Here is an 18,316-nt window from a genome sequence, read left to right on the forward strand (position 1 = left end):
TGCACTTCACAAAATAGATGGCATCAATAGGATGGAAAATTATGTGGATATATTGAAGCAACATCTCAAGTCATCAGTCAGGAAGTTAAAGCTTGGTCGGAAATGGGTCTTCCAAATGGACAATGACCCCAAGCATACTTCCAAAGTTGTGGCAAAATGGCTTAAGGACAACATAGTCAAGGTATTGGGAGTGGCCATCACAAAGCCCTGACCTCAATCCTATTGAAAATTTGTGGGCAGAACTGAAAAAGTGTGTGTGAGCAAGAAGGCCTACAAACCTGACTCAGTTACACCAGCTCTGTCAGGAGGAATGGGACAAAATTCACCCAACTTATTGTGGAAGCTTGTGCAAGGCTACCCAAAAGTTTGACCCAAGATAAACAATTTAAAGGCAATTCTACCAAATACTAATTGAGTGTATGTAAACTTCTGACCCACTGGGAATGTGATGAAAGAAATAAAAGCTGAAATAAATAATTCTCTCTACTATTATTCTGACATTTCACATTCTTAAAATAAAGTGGTGATCCTAACTGACCTAAGACAGGGAAGTTTTACTAGGATTAAATGTAAGGAATTGTGAAAAACGGAGTTTAAATGTATTTGGCTAAGGCGTATGTAAACTTCCGACTTCAACTGTAGTGCTTCAGTTTGCACCTCGAATACATGTAACGTATTGATAATACGTTACAGGAATAGGTATTTGTAACCTCTGAAGTTTCTGAAACTGTTTTTAGTTCTTGTATTTTTGTTCAACTATGGATGAATAAATTATGTTAATCTAACCTTCCAATTTAGGAATAAGTCTGTATGAAATGAAATAGTTACTTACGGACCATCGGTCACACACTTTGCTTCAGACATGGATTAAGCTGCCATGAGGGAATCCAAGGCTAATTCATTCCCTGTATCCTGACATGAAGGAATGACGAGTCTGGGCTCATGTGTAGGATCTTTTCCTTTCCTCACAGAGTTATTGTAATGGTCACAATTCAATCATTAGCTAGATATAGAGACCAATATCAATGAAATACCAAAAAGGCCTTTGATGTTTGGTAGGTTTCTGATATATCAGTTATTAATTACTAGCATCATTGTATTGCTCAATGATTGATAATATTGATGAGAGAAAGTAATTTATTTAAAATTGCTTTAATGAAGTTTGTTTTTTCCTCAGGTTTTAATTATTACAAAAACATCCATAATCCATTAAACATTTACATAGAACATTAAACCATTTGAAAACTCTCAAACTGACCAAGCTTTTGTCAAATATATTCTGTGATAAAATGCCACAACATTTTGAAAACACAAACACATATAGATTTCTCTGGTCCTTTAAATTCTCTTGCCAACAGAATTGCAGTAAGTAGGCTCCATTTGTCAATCTGGCACTGTGTTCCGCAATAACACTTTATTTCAAATCTATGTATCCCCCCTCCCCCAACAAAATTTAGATTAAGCTGTTATTGTCTTAGTGTCTCTTTGAACTCTTCTTTTGGGTTCAAACCATACCACAGAACCTCTCTCTCCACTGCTGCCCAGGCCATTCGCTCTGTGGTGAACTTGGCTGCCCACTCCCCTGTCCGGGAAACTAATATAGCTCCTCCTCCTCCCTGTACCCGATCACCCATGTAGCGCAAAGAGACCTCTACAGCCTCAGGAGCACCTTTACCTGTTTAAATAGGAAACAAAGTGAGGGTTAGTCCCACATGCATACAGACTGAATTATTACTGTAGGGACCTATCAAAACCATATGCCATTGCGGGCCCAGTCAGATTTAAACATTCACATTAATTGAAATGAAACATAAGCCAGCCTGACAACTCTTGTCAAAACACATCGTTATTGAAGTTATAAACAAGTCACTGCACTGATAATAAAGGTGCGAGCTCATTTGTCTGTGGGGGGAAATCATTTTAGGATCTAGGCTACTTCTAAAGCAACCAAGAAAACATTTTCTAATTCAAAGCCTAAAGAAAGGAACGGCACAGTAGCTGTGGGCAGTGCAGCCATTTGACGAAACAGAAGAAACCCCTCACAAAGACAGAGCAGACAGAGCAGCCGTTCTTCCCATTTCCCTGTGTCATTACCAGAGGACAATGTAACCAACACTGGCCCCGCTGACCCTTCTACAGACGTTGCCTCATTATCAGCCCACTGCAGCCCCACTCTGCACAGTCACCTCTTTCTACTGCTTGCCAATTAAAAATGATTGGCAGTGGCAATGTCAAAACTTCGCAATGTTTGCATCCACTTAGCATGGCCACGCGTAAGCTGATGTTTGTGTAAACGTGCAACTACCTGTGAGCAAATAAAATAAGATCTATGTAACGTTACTGTGGCTATGCACAACAACCAATGTCATTAAGGAAAGAATGAGCACTGCTTGAAAACAAAACATCATGGAGAATAGATTTGGAGTGTACTTAGATGCATCTACTGTCTCTGTGTCAGAGGTCCCATTGCTACATACCAAAATTGGTGTAAAAGGATGTGAAAAAGGGGGATGTGAAAAATGGGTGTGTAAAAAAAGAAAGGGGGGGGGTGAAAAAGGGGATGTGAAAAAGAAGCAAAGTCACTTGCAGGATGCAGGATCCAATCCAGATGGGACTCTGTTGTCCTGATTAAAATTCAAAGAGGGTTTCAGCCGTGTGAGCCGATAGGCTGTTATTATTCACTTTTAGCATAGATTGGATTCTGTTAGTCTATTTTAGAGATTTTATCTTAAATCTTAGAGCTCTGTCAGGTAGAAGTAGGAAACATACATACAATGATACATCAACTTGTCTCTTGTATCGGAAGATCTAATTGTTCTAAAGTTTCCCAGAGCCTCTGAACATTCTGTTTCTCCAAGAGGAGCTGCTAATTAGATATTTTAATGACAAAATTGCTTTCATTAACGGAAGCTATTACAGAGAGGAGAATATAACCCCGTCTCATTAACTATTCATTTAACTATTCCTATTGTATCATGCCTGTAATTGACAGTGCATTAGTTTCAAACACCTCTCTATATCAAATCTGACACTGAACTGTGTTTGCATCTGAGTTTTTGGTTATAGAATAATTCGATTTCCTAATGCAAAGACCTGGCACATCCATCATGACACACTGTCTGGCCTGGGGAAGACAACTAGATTGTCTGACACTTTGCTAATTAAATTGCCAAAGTTAAGTGGGCCAATTATGTTGGTGGAAAATATTTTGTCTCATAATCGATCGGATCCACCAGGCCTTTCATTAACCAGACCCAACAATGAAGAGGTTGATATTCCAGACTCAGGATTATCCTTATTGGAAATCAAAACAATCATCAATATGGGCAATTTATCAAACGCCTACTTTCACATATCAAATTGTAGATATATTACATTCAATAATAACATAACTGTGACTATGATACCCAAGTGACTTTGTGAATTATCACAAAGTGATTCCGATTAGGCTTACATTACCTTGCTCTACGTGGAAGAGGATGAGTCTGGCTAGGGTGACTTTCAGGATGGACTCTCCATGGCCAGTACAGGATACTGCACCACTCAGGTTGTCTGCATACCCACCAGACCCTTATTTACCAGAGACAAGACAAGGTCAAATAAAACTTCAAATCAACATACATAAACTGTTCAGATTATTCCAGTTCAATTATGGCATGAAAGAGGATAGGTTAATAAACAGCTACTTACCTATGATTGGAGAATCTCCTACTCTGCCCACCATTTTGTTTCTTATTCCTCCAGTGGAAGTTGCACATGCAACATTACCAGAACAGTCTACAGCAACGGCTCCAACAGTATCGTGGCCCCTACATGGAGAAAGAGCTACAGTATATTCTGCAGGTGATAACAGAGCACATAGTATAAAGCTATTTGTCGAAACTCTCCAAAAAATCTGAGAATCTATCAAAACAGATAAACAATAGGGTTGACATTATGGCCAATTTAGTTTGCACCTCAATTTCTCCAAACCTCACAATGTCCTTTCACAAAATGAGAAAGAACATTGATGGTTCTGTACACGCAGAGGGAACAGCAATAGTCCGTTTTTTCCTACAAATGTGCAGTGCGATTTCAGTGTTGACATGGAAAATTCTCGCTGTGACAGAGTGAGCATTTCCATAAATACTTCCTTCGAAAAACTGCCCTTCAGAAAGCCTTCCTGCATATGTCCTATCATCATCTGCCTGTATACAATGACAGGAAAGAGAAGATAAACATTCAAAGTGGTCCTGTATCTTGCCTACTGTATGCATTCGTGCTGCATATCCAGAAATATACTGGAATACATTAAGATGATTTCTGGGGAATAAATGTTGAAACGCTTGTTGATAAACACATTTTGTGACAACAATGATACAACTGAGTATCCAGAACAAGTGTAAAAACACACACTAGTTGGTGACTGACCTTGACTTACAATTTATTTTAGAGGTGCATAAATGAGCACCATGTTTCCTGTGTAGCTGGAATGTGTTGATCGTCATTGCACCTTGAAATGAAAAATAAGAACTATATTGAAGTCAAGGTCGTCGTTTACTAGTGTTCGGTTTTTACACATGTTCTGGATACTAGTTCCTGGCAAAATCAACACCTTGAACTAGATACAATACTTCAGGGTTTTCTCTTTCTTTGTTTCAATGAAACTAAAATACTCAACACAGACAGCATTGTATGTAAGACATTGCAGGTGTATGGGTAAGTGATATAGGTCAAGGGCAAAACAAATAACATCCAAACTAATGCTTCAGCTAGTAAAGTGGTTTACCACCACTTTAAAATGAATATTTGTGAGGACCAGTTAGGGAGAATTCCTGATGGCAGACATCAATCAAATTTGACAGGTGGCAGATTGCGCCATTAAATCACTACTGATGGCTGGATCTGGCTCACGGGTTCAGGTGAAAACAGAAAGTGTTTGATGGTGGACTCTATTCTCAAACTCCTGTGAGTGAAGAGCAGTTTTGTGGTGAATCTTTAAATGTATATATATTCTGGGAATCCTCAGGGAAGATTGATGTCTTTATCTAACATGGTACTCTATGGGATCAATTCTACTTTTTAAATCACCCCCAAGCCATTATTCTGGTAGTATCTTAGGAGATATAAAACTTGAATAATCTTAGACATGCAATGTCTCGTGACCTCAGTGAAAAGTGCAACAATAATTTATACAAAGTGAAATTTGATCCTCAGGGGCCATATAGCCAGCTGAGATCTAAATGTAACTAATACAATGTCCCTGTGGGCCCTGAAAGACACAGCTAATTACCATTGTAGTTGAATACAGCCGTGGAGCATACGAATGACCTTGCCAACTTCTGTCAGCAGCACACACCTAGCTGTGCGCTGTCATCTCCACGCTACTGATGTTATATACTGACCAGGGTCAATTCGACTGGGCAAAGGGTCTCGGCATAATCGCCTTAAATGAAGTTCGAGAGTAAAGTAGTTCCAAGGGCTCTGTACTAAAACACATAAAGAGCCAATGCATTGGACTTGAACACCAGGACACCATGAATTAGGAAGCAGATGTCACGTCCTGACCAGTAATAGGGGTTATTTGTTATTATAGTTTGGTCAGGATGTGGCAGGGGGTGTTTGTTTCATGTGGTTTGGGCTATGTATTTAGGTAGAGGGGTGTTTGGTTTATGTGGTTCGGGGTTTGTTAGTCTATGTTCTATGTTAGTATTGTTCTATGTTCTATCTAGTCTATTGTATTTCTATGTTTAGTTAATTGGGGTTGGACCTTCAATTGGAGGTAGCTGGTTATTGTTGCCTCTGATTGAGGGTCCTATAAGTAGGAGTTTGTTTTTCATGGGTTTTTGTGGGAGATTGTGCTGTGCATAGCTTTGTGCCTTACTGGCCTGTTATTCGTCGGTGTGTTTTGTATACGTGTTTGTTTTGGGTTTTCCCCTTCTTTGGCCGTAATAAAGAAGATGAGTGTACATATTCCCGCTGCGTCTTGGTCTTTACCCTATGACACCCGTGACAGCAGAGGGTGAGGCAGAGAGAGGAAAGGCCAACTGTCACTCAGCACTTCCAGACAGCCTCCTATTTGTTCTACTCCTTCCCACCGTGCTTGGGGTTGTTGGAGTTAAGGTGTCCACATGCTTCCCATCCAAAACAGATGTACAAGTGTGTATTATGAATGTGTGAATTGGAAATGTGTTTTTTGCATATCCCAACTCCGCCTGAGACACCCTCGGAGAGTGGGGTCACGGCAAACCCCAGGCTATGTGTCCCCCTATCTCCAGCCTCTCAACACACTCACAATTTCCCAATAGAGTCTAGTGCTTCCACCATGTCATGCTGCTCAGAAATTGCTGGGCTGCCGGAGTTACTCTACAGATAACTACAGACCTTGAGAAAGGGAACATTTGCAAAGTAGTGAGTGTCTGACCAGACAATGTCCTTTGGGGAGATGAGAAGGCTTTGATTGGGTTGTGTTGCAGGTGTATTCTTAACCTACTATTCAGACACATTTACACACGCCACAGAAAACACTGCACAATCACTTTATCGAACTTTGTCAGCTTTGAATTTATTAATATCTCGGCTTTCTACTTGCAGACTAGCTTAAGGCCATTACGTTCCCAGCTTCGGCTTTCTTTCTCCCCTCCTCTCTTTGTTCTCCTATCTCTCATACAGTAAAAAGCTTATCATTTCAACAGTCAATGGGGTTGTTCAACAATGACACCACTTTGCAGTGTTGCTGAGTTTCTTAGCTCTGACATGTCACTCAATGGGAAGGAAGGCTGGGAATGGAAGCCTTCTCCAGAATTACCACACCGTAACTGTCAGATCATCTATCACACAGCCTGCCGCTGCTTCTCTCACATTCAGCCTGCCTCACAGATTGCTTCCCCTACTGTGTCAACTTGTCTCGTTCCTTGGCAGTGTGCAGCGATGGACCAGCTGTCTCTATAGAGGGAGAATTCATTTCATAGGATTTCTGGGTGGTTGTTGCACATTTCTTCAGCGCTCCGCTGCATGGCAGGCTTAATGCCTCAGTGATGTCGTTTTCATTTACAAAGTAATTACTTTGCGGTCTTCAGGAGGATGAAAAGCCTATTTAACATACTGTAATGTGAATATAACTCGTCAGAAAGGCAGGTTATAATTTAGTCTGACTTTATGGTATTTCTTAGGTTCATGTTACAGAATAGTTGCAAACTATATGTCCAAGCCAAGGTATAACAAATGAATGAAGGTTCTTCTTACCATTGAGAGTTGAAGAGCTCCTTCACTCCAACAGCATAGTTCTTGGCCTTCTCCCACTCCGTTCTCTCACATTCTGTCACCAGGGCGTCTGTAGGGACTGTAGGTATGCCAACGCTTTCAGCAAACATGTTTGCACCTATGTCTGTCAACATGATGTGGTCAGTCTGAGTGCATCCCGATGACAGCAAGCATAGGGGATAAAAAAGAAAAACAGAAAATTAAAATTGATGCAGTTTAGGTTTGTTTTTTAAACAGACCGTAATAATGTTACATGTGTTACCAGTATTGAATTGTGTGCAAAGAAATGAAAATAAAATGGTAATAATCTGAATGGGAATTTTTCCCCTCTTCTGAAAAAATGAGTAATCCCAGGCACTATATAGCAGTGTGTTGCCTTAGACACATCCTGTCATCCATTATGCTAAATCAACATTTCCCTCAGAGCAAATCTATTAGCCCCTAGTTATGTAGCATCACGGCCCATTTAAGCCTATCAGCAAGCCTGGCTCACAAGACTGGCAGGTAACCTTGACCTGCCTGTTATGTCCCGTAACACTATCCATAACATCTGAGCCACATCTGATCTTAAATCCATACCTGTTGTGTGAATGCCATGAGTCTCACACCTTCCCCTGATACAAAACCGTGATGGGCCTTCATTCATCCAAAGTGCAATTCCGTCTTGTTCAATCTAATATTTACCAGCCTTTCTCTTGGTATTTCCACCTATATAGCTGACATGAGATGTCTATGGACAACAAGGAGGAAAGCGATACAGTTCATTACTTTGTGATAATGTGGAGGAGGATGCTGATACACTTCTGGGTGGATGGAATTGGTTGTAATGCTGATAATGCTGATAATCTTTTAATCTTTAGCCAGGAAATTAGGGATATCTGTCTTCAGTGTTTAGCCACTTGCTGCACCTACCAAAATAGTGTGATTTACTCTTTACGTTATATTGAAACTATGAAAAGATGTACATGTTTCTGGAGCCACACTTCTAACCAAAGAGGCCAAAGCTAGTCTTTGTGCTGTGATCACTATTTCTTCCTGCATCTCTCCTCTTTCTCTCACTACTACTGTTTTCATTTCCGGCAATGGAGGGAATGTGAATGTCACACGTTTCTAGAGAGCAGCTAAAACTGCTAAAGTTTTTCTAAGCTTATACATAGCCCATTTGTAAATAGCCCATCCAACTACCTCATCCCCATACTGTATTTATTTATTTATTCCTTTGCACCCCTGTATCTCTACTTGCACATTCATGTTCTGCACATCAATCACTCTAGTGTCTAATTGGTATATTGTAATTACTTCGCCACCATGGCCTATTTATTGCCTTACCTCCCTTTCTTACCTCATTTGCACACACTGTGTATAGATTTTCTTCAACTGTATTATTGACTGTATGTTTTGTTTATTCCATGTGTAACTCTGTGTTGTTGTATGTGTCGAACTGCTTTGCTTTATTCTTGGCCAGGTCACAGTTGCAAATGAGAACTTGTTCTCTACTAGCCTACCTGGTTAAATAAAGGTGAAATAAAAAATACATAGAGTTAACTGACAAAATAATGGAAACACCTGAGTAAATGAGGGATACAAAGTATTTTGAAAGCATGTGCGCTCACACAGGTGTGTTTCCTGGGTTAATTAAGCAATTAACATCCCATCATGCTTAGGGTCATGTATAAAACTGCTGGGCAGTCCATTATTTTGGCTACCATGGCTATGCTCCATAGGATGACAATGACCCCATCCACAGGGCACTGAATGGTTTGATGAGCATGAAAACATGAAAACGATGTAAACCATATACCATGGCCGTCTCAGTCACCAGATCTCAACCCAATTGAACTCTTATGGAAGATTCTGGAGCAGGACCCGACACCGTGTTTTCCACCACTATCAACAAAACACAAAATTATGGAATTTCTCATGGAAGGATGGTGTCGCATCCCTCCAATAGAAAGACACTTGTGGAATCTATGCCAAGACGCATTGAAGCTGTTCTGGCCCAATACCCTATTAAGACACATTTAACACATTTAATCCCTAATTTTTGCAGTTACCTGTACATTCTCAACTGTTCTAAATGTAGAATGGTCTTAATGTTCTGTTTTGTCCTGTGTGTACTGTAATGGGAGACAGGAGAACACCATTAGAAACTTTTAAATATTAAAATGGTTATTCATGTAATTTCTCTCTGTCAGGCCAGGTGCACACTAGATAACAGGAAGGAACACAGGGCCAGTGAAGCTTGATCGCTGCATTGATCATGCCCTGATGAATTTTTAATACCAAGCTGTTAAACAGATCTGCTAGTGAGTTCAGAGCAGATCAGAGCAGGACTATGGTCTTTCAGGGTGGTGACAGGAGCCCAAGATCACCCATTCTCCCAGACATTTGGCCACTATTTTGTGTTCCCTGAGTGACAAGGTGAAGTTTCACCATGTTTTTTAGGTTCCATGACGCAAGACTTGTTAGTATCTCATCTTTAAATTGGTAGGGTAATGCAGTAGAAACCAGCACACTTTGAGAATATAAATCACTGCGGACAAAAGGGGTAAACTAGGATGGTTGGAATCTCACCGGTATAAACACATAGTACTTTGTCAGGCTAGGTAATAATGCACTGATTTGTTGGATAAAACTAGGAGACAAAAAGCATGTTATTTTTGTCTGGGCTTGCCTGACTTCAGAGACTCTGAAGATTGTATTCTTTACAGTGGCAATTCAGAAAACAAAATTGTAGCAATATCGCTGTGTGGTTATGTTTCAAAGAGTCTAGAAGGGGATTCATGACTTCAAATGTGTATCTCCGCTGCAGCTGAGCAGACTTCTCCAGAGGAAATTAGAAGAATCTGTATCCCAAACAATTCATTATAAACCCTGTCAGTTATTTTGATGGAAGGTGTCAGGCAAATTAATAAATCATGGAAGATGTTATGTTAATACGATACGCTGTCAGTCTTTTGCAACAGGCCCTCATCTTAGTGGTGTTTCCCATCCATTTTCAGATAGCATCTGGAGTGAGGTATTAGTTGCCAGCATTACAAGATTACCAAGTAGCCAAGTGAGTACAAAGATGCACATTATACCTGTTAATAACCTCCTAGCTGTTAGACCAAATTGTTCTGTTCATTCTGTTCTGTGAAATCTGAAACGGACAGCGTCGCTCCACAATCTCATCACTTTCAGTGCTACATCACATAATAGATCTGCATTTTTCAATGAGTTAGTCGTTAATGTCCCTTGTGAGTAAATCATATAACCAAACTATAATTCTCATCACCTGAAAGGATCAAGATTAAAATCAATCAAAAACCAGCCTCCATTGATTATCCTTTGATTTCTGCTAAAAGGAAATGGTCAAGCTTTGAAGGATGGCAATAACCATGTGTAGAGAAGTCAATTCAATGACATCTCTTCCACAAGAGCCCAGATAAAAACTGCTTTCCATACACAGTAGATTCTGTATAGCCCCCTATAGCTATCTTTATCATTGCATTCAAACCAAATTCCTTTGTAAATAATCAGCCTTCAAGTTATAATTTTCAGGGACTTGACTTTTATAGCAAAGTACTCAATTGAATTGCAACCGTAAAACAGGAGAGACAGAACAGAACTCACACTCAAAATTGTATCAATGACAACCATATCAGTTACTATCCAAATTCATCAAGATGTAATGGTTCTTCACCTTTCAGTAAGCTGTTTTATGTGATTTATCAATTATTCACAATGTCTAGCTCTGGTAAATCTGTGTGCCTGATCAATGTGATTCATCTGGGGCAGCAGGGGCAGCAGGTAGCCTAGTGGTTAGAAGTAGGTAGCCTAGTGGTTAGAAGTAGGTAGCCTAGTGGTTAGAAGTAGGTAGCCTAGTGGTTAGAAGTAGGTAGCCTAGTGGTTAGAAGTAGGTAGCCTAGTGGTTAGAGCGTTGGACTAGTAACTGAAAAGTTGCAAGATCAAATCTCTGAGCTGACAAGGTAAAAATCTGTCGTTCTGCCCAGTGAACAAGGCAGTTAACCCACTGTTCCTAGGCTGTCATTGAAAATAAGAATTTGTTCTTAACTGACTTGCCTAGTAAAATAAATAAAAAATCTACACACCTTTGCAAATGTTTTCAGAAAATAATTGCTTGGTATTATAGCTCTTCATATGTTATACAGTGCCTTCGGAAAGTATTCAGACCCCTTGACTTTTTCTACATGTTACGTTACAGCCTAAAGTTTACGCTACAAGCTTGGTACACCTGTATTTGGGGAGTTTCTCACATTCTTCTCTGAAGATCCTCTCAAGCTCTGTCAGGTTGGATGGGGAGCGTTGCTGCACAGCTATTTCCATGTCTCTCCAGAGATGTTCAATCAGGTCTGGGCTCTGGCTGGGCCACTCAAGGACATTCAGAGACTTGTCCCGAAGCCACTCCTGTATTGTCTTGGCTGTGTGCTTAGGGTCGTTGTCCTGTTGGAAGGTGAACCTTCGCCCAGTCTGGGGTCCTGAGCACTCTGGAGCAGGTTTTCATCAAGGATCTCTCTGTACTTTGCTCTGTTCATCTTTGCTTCAACCCTGACTAGTCTCCCAGTCCCTGCTGCTGAAAAACACCCCCACTGCATGATGCTGCCACCATCATACTTCACTGTAGGGATGGTGCCAGGTTTCCTCCAGACGTGACGCTTGGCATTCAGGCCAAAGTGTTTAATTTTTGTTCCATCAGATCAGAGAATCTTGTTTCTAATGGTCTGAGAGTCTTTATGTGCCAAGCGGGATGTGCCTTTTACTGAGGAGTGGCTTCTGTCTGGCCACTCTACCATAAAGGCCTGATTGGTGGAGTGCCAAGCGGCCAGCTCTAGGAGTCTTGGTGGTTCCAAACTTCTTCCATTTAAGAATGATGGAGGCCACGGTGTTCTTGGGGACCTTACATGCTGCAGACATTTTTTGGTTTTACATATTTCAGTTTTACATTTTTAATAAATTAGCAAACATTTCTAAAAACCTCTTTTCGCTTTATCATTATGGGGTATTGTGTGCAGATTGCTGAGGATTTAAAAAATATTTTTTTTTTGAATAAGGCTGTAACGTAACAAAATGTGGAAAAAGTCACGGGGTCTGAATACTTTCCAAAGGCACTGTATATGTTCTGACCTGACACTTTGCACTTTCAGCAGCTCAGAGGAGTGAAGTGCTATATTTGGTTAATAAAAACCCTTTAGTACTGGAAAAGACGCACAAAAGGTAGTAAAAGGGTGACACAAACAAAGATGGGATGTTTCATAAGACGGTTAATTAACCTGGCAACTAGCGCTGAGCAATTTAACCAACATTTTGGTTCTTTTTCATTTTTAAACAACTAATTGGCCAACATTGGTTCAATTATTTCAACTCAATGAGCACATTGTGTAGTTTCTGTTGAGATAAATCATAGGGAACTGTAGTTTCCAACAGGCCAATATTCTACATATTTCAGGGCAGAAAATGTGGTTATTAACTACAATGACCATAATCCATTGCGCGCCTACCTGTCCGGTCTGTGTGTTTCTTCTACGCCTGCTACATTAGGTTAGTGTGGGGAAGACAAGGAGAAAGCGAGGAAAGACAGAAGAATGTGTGATGGAGAGGGATGAGAGAAGTTGCTTCACGAGGTATCTCTACCTGAATATAAGGTTGAAGTCGGAAGTTTACATACACTTAGGTTGGAGTCATTAAAACAAGTTTTTCAACCACTCCACACATTTCTTGTTAACAAACTATAGTTTTGGTAAGTCGGTTAGGACATCCACTTTGTGCTTGACACAAGTAATTTTTCCAACAATTGCTTACAGACAGATTATTTCACTTAAAATTCACTATATCACAATTCCAGTTGGTCACATACACTAAATCGACCGTGCTTTTAAACAGCTTGGAAAATTCCAGAAAATGATGTCATGGCTTTAGAAGCTTCTGATAGGCTAATTGACATAATTTGAGTCAATTGGAGGTGTACCTGTGGATGCATTTCAAGGCCTACCTTCAAACTCAGTGCCTCTTTGCTTGACATCATGAGAAAATCAAAAGAAATCACCCAAGACCTCAGAAAAAACAATTGTAGACCTCCACAAGTCTGGTTCATCCTTGGGAACAATTTCCAAACGCCTGAAGGTACCACGTTCATCTGTACAAACAATAGTACGCAAGTATAAACACCATGGGACCACGCAGCCGTCATTCCGCTCATGAAGGAGACGCGTTCTGTCTCCTAGAGATGAACATACTTTGGTGCAAAAATTGCAAATCAATCCCAGAACAACAGCAAAGGACATTGTGACGATGCTGGAGGAAACGGGTACAAAAGTATCTATATACACAGTAAAACGAGTCCTACATCGACATAACCTGAAAGGCCGCTCAGCAAGGAAGAAGCCACTGCTCCAAAACCGCCATATAAAAACAGACTATGGTTTGCAACTACATATGGGGACAAATATCATACTTTTTGGGGAAATGTCCTCTGGTCTGATGAAACAAAAATAGAACTGTTTGGCCATAATGACCATCGTTATGTTTGGAGGAAAAGGGGGCAGGCTTGCAAGCCGAAGAATACCATCCCAACCGTGAAGCACGGGGGTGGCAACATCATGTTGTGGTGGTGCTTTGCTGCAGGAGGGACTGGTGCACTTCACAAAATAGATGGCATCATGAGGATGGAAAATTATGTGGATATATTGAAGCAACATCTCAAGACATTAGTCAGACAGTTAAAGCTTGGTTGCAAATGGGTCTTCCAAATGGACAATGACCCCAAGCATATTTCCAAAGTTGTGGCAAAATGGCTTAAGGACAACATAGTCAAGGTATTGGAGTGGCCATCACAAAGCCCTGACCTCAATCCTATAGAAAATTTGTGGGCAGAACTGAAAAAGCATGTGCGAGCAAGGAGGCCTAGAAATCTGACTCAGTTACACCAGCTCTGTCAGGAGGAATGGGACAAAATTCACCCAACTTATTGTGGGAAGCTTGTGGAAGGCTACCCAAAACATTTGACCCAAGTTAAACAATTTAAAGGCAATTCTACCAAATACTAATTGAGTGTATGTAAACTTCTGACCCACTGGGAATGTGATGAAATAAATAAAGCTGAAATAAATCATTCTCTCTTCTATTATTCTGACTTCAACTGTACCTGATCTAAGTGATTGATAGTTGATATTCAGCAGTCATAAAAGTATGCCTTATTTAGGGAAATGGAAAAGGGGATACCTACATTCAACTGAAATGTGTCTTCAGCATTTAACCCAAACCCTCTGAATCAGAGAGGTGCGGAGGGCTGCCTTAATCCACATCATCAGCGCCAGGGGAACAGTGGGTTAACTGCATTGCTCAGGAGCAGAACAACAGATTTTTACCTAGTTAGTTCGGGGATTTGATCCAGCAACCTTTCGGTTACAGGCCCAACGCTCCTATCCACCAAGCTTTGAGGAACTACTGTAATAGTGATTTTATCAGACAGCAAAGGCAGCAGCTATATAGAGATGAGATGATGACTTGGAATGAAATAATAAAGTCATCAAATATAACAGTTGTAATATACACAACAACTGAACTATTTTACTAAAGTAAAGTAACGTGAATAAATGAAGGTTAATAAGTTATAAGCAGTAATGGGCAGTCACTGCCATTATGAGACTCTTATTAATTGTTGTATTCTGTGTTACAGCATTCAAACCACATAATGCATAGTGCATTTAAGGCAAAAAAAATTATAATCAAACCCGAAATGGAAAACCGTGATTTTTTTATATTTTTTATAATCGAAGCGAATCCAAACCGACCTCAAAAGCACTAATCGCAACAAGACGAAGAGGGAACAAAATCCACCATTTCATAGTATTCTTCCAAACAAACCAAAAAGGATGATTGACCCAGGCTCCAGCCTGATCAATACTGTACCTAGCGTTCCTTCTCTTCTAGGAGACGTAACCAGCATGCATTGTTTAGCTGAGATAAGAGGAAATAAGAAAAGATTGGACAAAGAGAAAGGCAACCTTTTCCATCACAGTGTGGGCCAGTGACACAGGGTTGGCGATGTTCTTCACCGAAGACACGGCTCCAGCAGCTAGAGTCCTTCCATCCATAATGATGGAGTCCAGCTCCACTTCGCCATTAGCATTCAGTACCGCTCCATGACCTGAAATGAAATGGTGGGTCACATTCATCAGGGGTCAGGCTCTCTCAGACCATGACTAAAGGAAAGAGTTGGTCAAGAGTTTGTCATTCAACCCCAAAATAAATAGTCTTTTTTTCAGACAAATTGAGAATCTATTGATATTTGTGGCAGCGTGGTTGCATATTTTGAAACACTTTCTTCTTCCTAACAGTGTGTTGATAGAAAGGTTGATCAATGTCAATGGAGTACAAAGAGCTGCCTATTGCTGTGTAATAACACAATATCAGGTCTCTTCACTACACCCAGAGGTCACTGAAACTTGCAGTCTTTCCCCCAAAGTGAGATTGCATTAGTCGCCTATTGATTAGACCTTGCTCCTGAGTGCCGACTGCTTCAGTGTATACAATTATCCTGTGATGAAGTGCTGATTTCGCTCCAATGCCTTAAAGAGGATCTGGCATTTCACCTAATGTGGCAGTTAGCCATCACAAACTAGATGGGTCCCGATAAGCTGAGTGTGTTAATGAAGTGTCTTGTGCTTCCCTATGGTTTGGTGTAATCTGATGATTGCTCCAAACCGTTCAATGCCATTAGACTGATCATTAAGTAGACTCCTTACGCCTTGATCACACCGATCATTGTGCAAAATAGTACGCAGCATCATCTGAATATGCATACAACAAAAATTCATCATTCACCTTCTGCTACCATTTCTGTCATAGCCGTCTACGCACAGTTTGACGCCTACGTTCGATAAATCCAACGTATCCACCACACAGAACGCACTGCAACTGATTCCATTGGAAATTAATGTACTTCTGGTGTACCAAAATGCAACGACGCTGTCAGAGTGATGGAGGTGTCAGAAGTACAAAAGGAAATACAGTGGAATGTGAGAGAGTAGATGACGTGTGTTGCATGGAACTTATCACATGTCATGATACCCTTCTCATTTGAATACTACCATATTCTACCTTTGGAAACTACATCAGAAAATGACATGGGAAAATATTCAGGCCCTCTGTGAAAAATGCTTAAGATTAAAAAGTTAAATAGGGTCAGTGGGTAGTGTTTAAAATGTGGCATTTGCTGAAATCAAACTTAATTGAATTATTGATTTAAAAAAATCATGAGCCCAGAGGAGCTCTCACTAAAATGCATCTGAATATGAAACCAGAGAGAATTTACTATCACAAATGGAGTTTGCAAGCTATATAATTGAAGCCTAAAGTAAACGTTTATGTTGAACCAATTTTAAAACATTTACATTTAATTTGAATGAAATTTGAACTAGTTTCGATCTCTGCAAAAATATGAAAATATTTACGATATGTTTCAATAGAGAACTATCACCATTGGAGATACAATTTAAATCGCCACACCGGCAGCACAGGGAGATCTGCCTGGAGAATAATTGGGTGAGCTCGGAGTCAGAGCGGTGATTGTACAAAAAGTACCTGCATCAAAGGTTGGGTTATCTTCTAAGGCCCTAACAGCCAGCTCAACAGCATCCAATGCACTGCCTCCTCTCTTCATAGCCAGAAAGCCTGCAGTAGCTGCAGACTTCACCCCATCCACAGATGCCTTAGCCATATCATCCGGGATGGCCCATGCACCGCCATGCACAACTATTACTGGCTTCATCTTCAGGTCTCACAAAGCCTACAAAAACAAATCACACTTGAAAAAAATGTCAGAAGAATGTCCTGAGTAAACGATTAATACATATATGTATTTTCACCTACAGTATAGGCTACCGTAAAATTACACATTTCTGCTCCAAGTTGTGCGTGTCTATTCTCTGATTTCTATATATTACATTACTAGGTTGATCTATATAGCCTAAGGCTATTTTCAGCGCCACATCTTTTAGGTTTAGACTGCACCTACAATATTTCCATCAGAAAGCACTGGTATGGCATATATTGTTATATTGCCTACTGTCTTCACAACGAAATTCACATTTAATCTGTTTGAAGGCACCCTTCAACAAATTAGTGCATCGGCCAATTTGTAGCTTAAATTTCACTTTCGCAAGAGAGCAATATACCCATTAGGCTAGCTGTCAAATTGTTTTTCCCCCAGCAGGAAAACGTGATCAAGTAACGTTAGCTTAGGCAAAACAACAACCGGCGTTACAGGAGACTCTCAATCCAATAAACGCTTCTGAGAGGCGTTAAAAATTCTAACTTCTCTCAGTTGCCTACTTTATATGACGTGATTTTCAATACACTACAATTTCGTTTAACAAGTATTACACATAGAAGCAGGAAAAACTCGGGAAGTAGCCTGGCACTCACTTCAATGGCTCCAGAATGGAAACTTTTCAATCGGAAGTCTACGTCGCATTTTCACAACGTGAGAAGAAAAATGTGTGCGTATGATTTAGTTCGCATGACGCTTCGGCAGGGCGGAGTTCACACAATCACACTGACTTCAGGCTAACAGATTGGTTTGTGCCCCAAGATAGTGTAGGTTATAAACAAATAATTATGAAAAAGGCCTACATAGGCCTACATGGTTTGTTTAAAATGCTGTATATTACAAAGGTTTTCTTTCCTTTTAAAATGGTGCCATGGCTCTTTGAGTTTTCTCTTTGAGTAAGGAAAGTGCAAGGAAATGCATTTGAAAGAATAAAGTGTCCTGGGGTTACGTGTGCGGCAGCACAATCTCAGTGGGATATGATGAATAAAGGCCTCATATTTCTCCTGGTAGACCTTACTTATTGATCTAAACAGTTCTTATGCATTTAAGAAGCCATCTGGGGGATCAAACACTTAAGGTATGGATTATTTATTTAGATGTGGTTCTTCCGTAATGTGTTGGGTAACACAATCTGGTCAGTGTGGTTCCCAGAGAATGACACTAGATGCATTTCCTACAGAAAGTTTCTCCCAGTGATTTGTTGTTGTATCCAAACACAATGTGATGTATGAGTAGATATAT

At 40.3% G+C, this 18,316-nt stretch overlaps 1 protein-coding gene across 1 annotated transcript; it reads right to left on the reverse strand.

The window, feature by feature from the left end:
• Positions 1-1,136: 1,136 nt before the first annotated feature.
• si:dkey-103j14.5 (isoaspartyl peptidase/L-asparaginase) lies at positions 1,137-17,745 on the reverse strand. Its single transcript, XM_014214423.3, has 7 exons — positions 17,671-17,745; positions 16,828-17,032; positions 15,249-15,391; positions 7,225-7,388; positions 3,691-3,809; positions 3,460-3,570; positions 1,137-1,675 (listed from the first exon to the last, which is right to left on the reverse strand). Exons 2-7 carry the CDS (start codon positions 17,012-17,014, stop codon positions 1,467-1,469), a joined length of 933 nt encoding a protein of 310 aa, XP_014069898.1. The 5' UTR covers positions 17,015-17,032; positions 17,671-17,745; the 3' UTR covers positions 1,137-1,466.
• Between the last annotated feature and the right edge of the window lie 571 nt (positions 17,746-18,316).

This window comes from Salmo salar, chromosome 01 (assembly GCF_965601325.2).
Source record: "Salmo salar chromosome 01, fSalSal1, whole genome shotgun sequence".
NCBI classification, from domain to species: Eukaryota; Metazoa; Chordata; class Actinopteri; order Salmoniformes; family Salmonidae; genus Salmo; species Salmo salar.

Coding starts and splice junctions, on each gene's coding strand:
- si:dkey-103j14.5 (XM_014214423.3), bottom strand. CDS start 17,014: ATGAAGCCAGTAATAGTTGTGCATGGCGGTGCATGGGCCATCCCGGAT. Junction 7,389..15,248: donor CCCACACTGTGATGGAAAAG/GTTGCCTTTCTC, acceptor GGATGCACTCAG/ACTGACCACATCATGTTGAC. Junction 3,571..3,690: donor AGGAGATTCTCCAATCATAG/GTAAGTAGCTGT, acceptor CTGGTAAATAAG/GGTCTGGTGGGTATGCAGAC.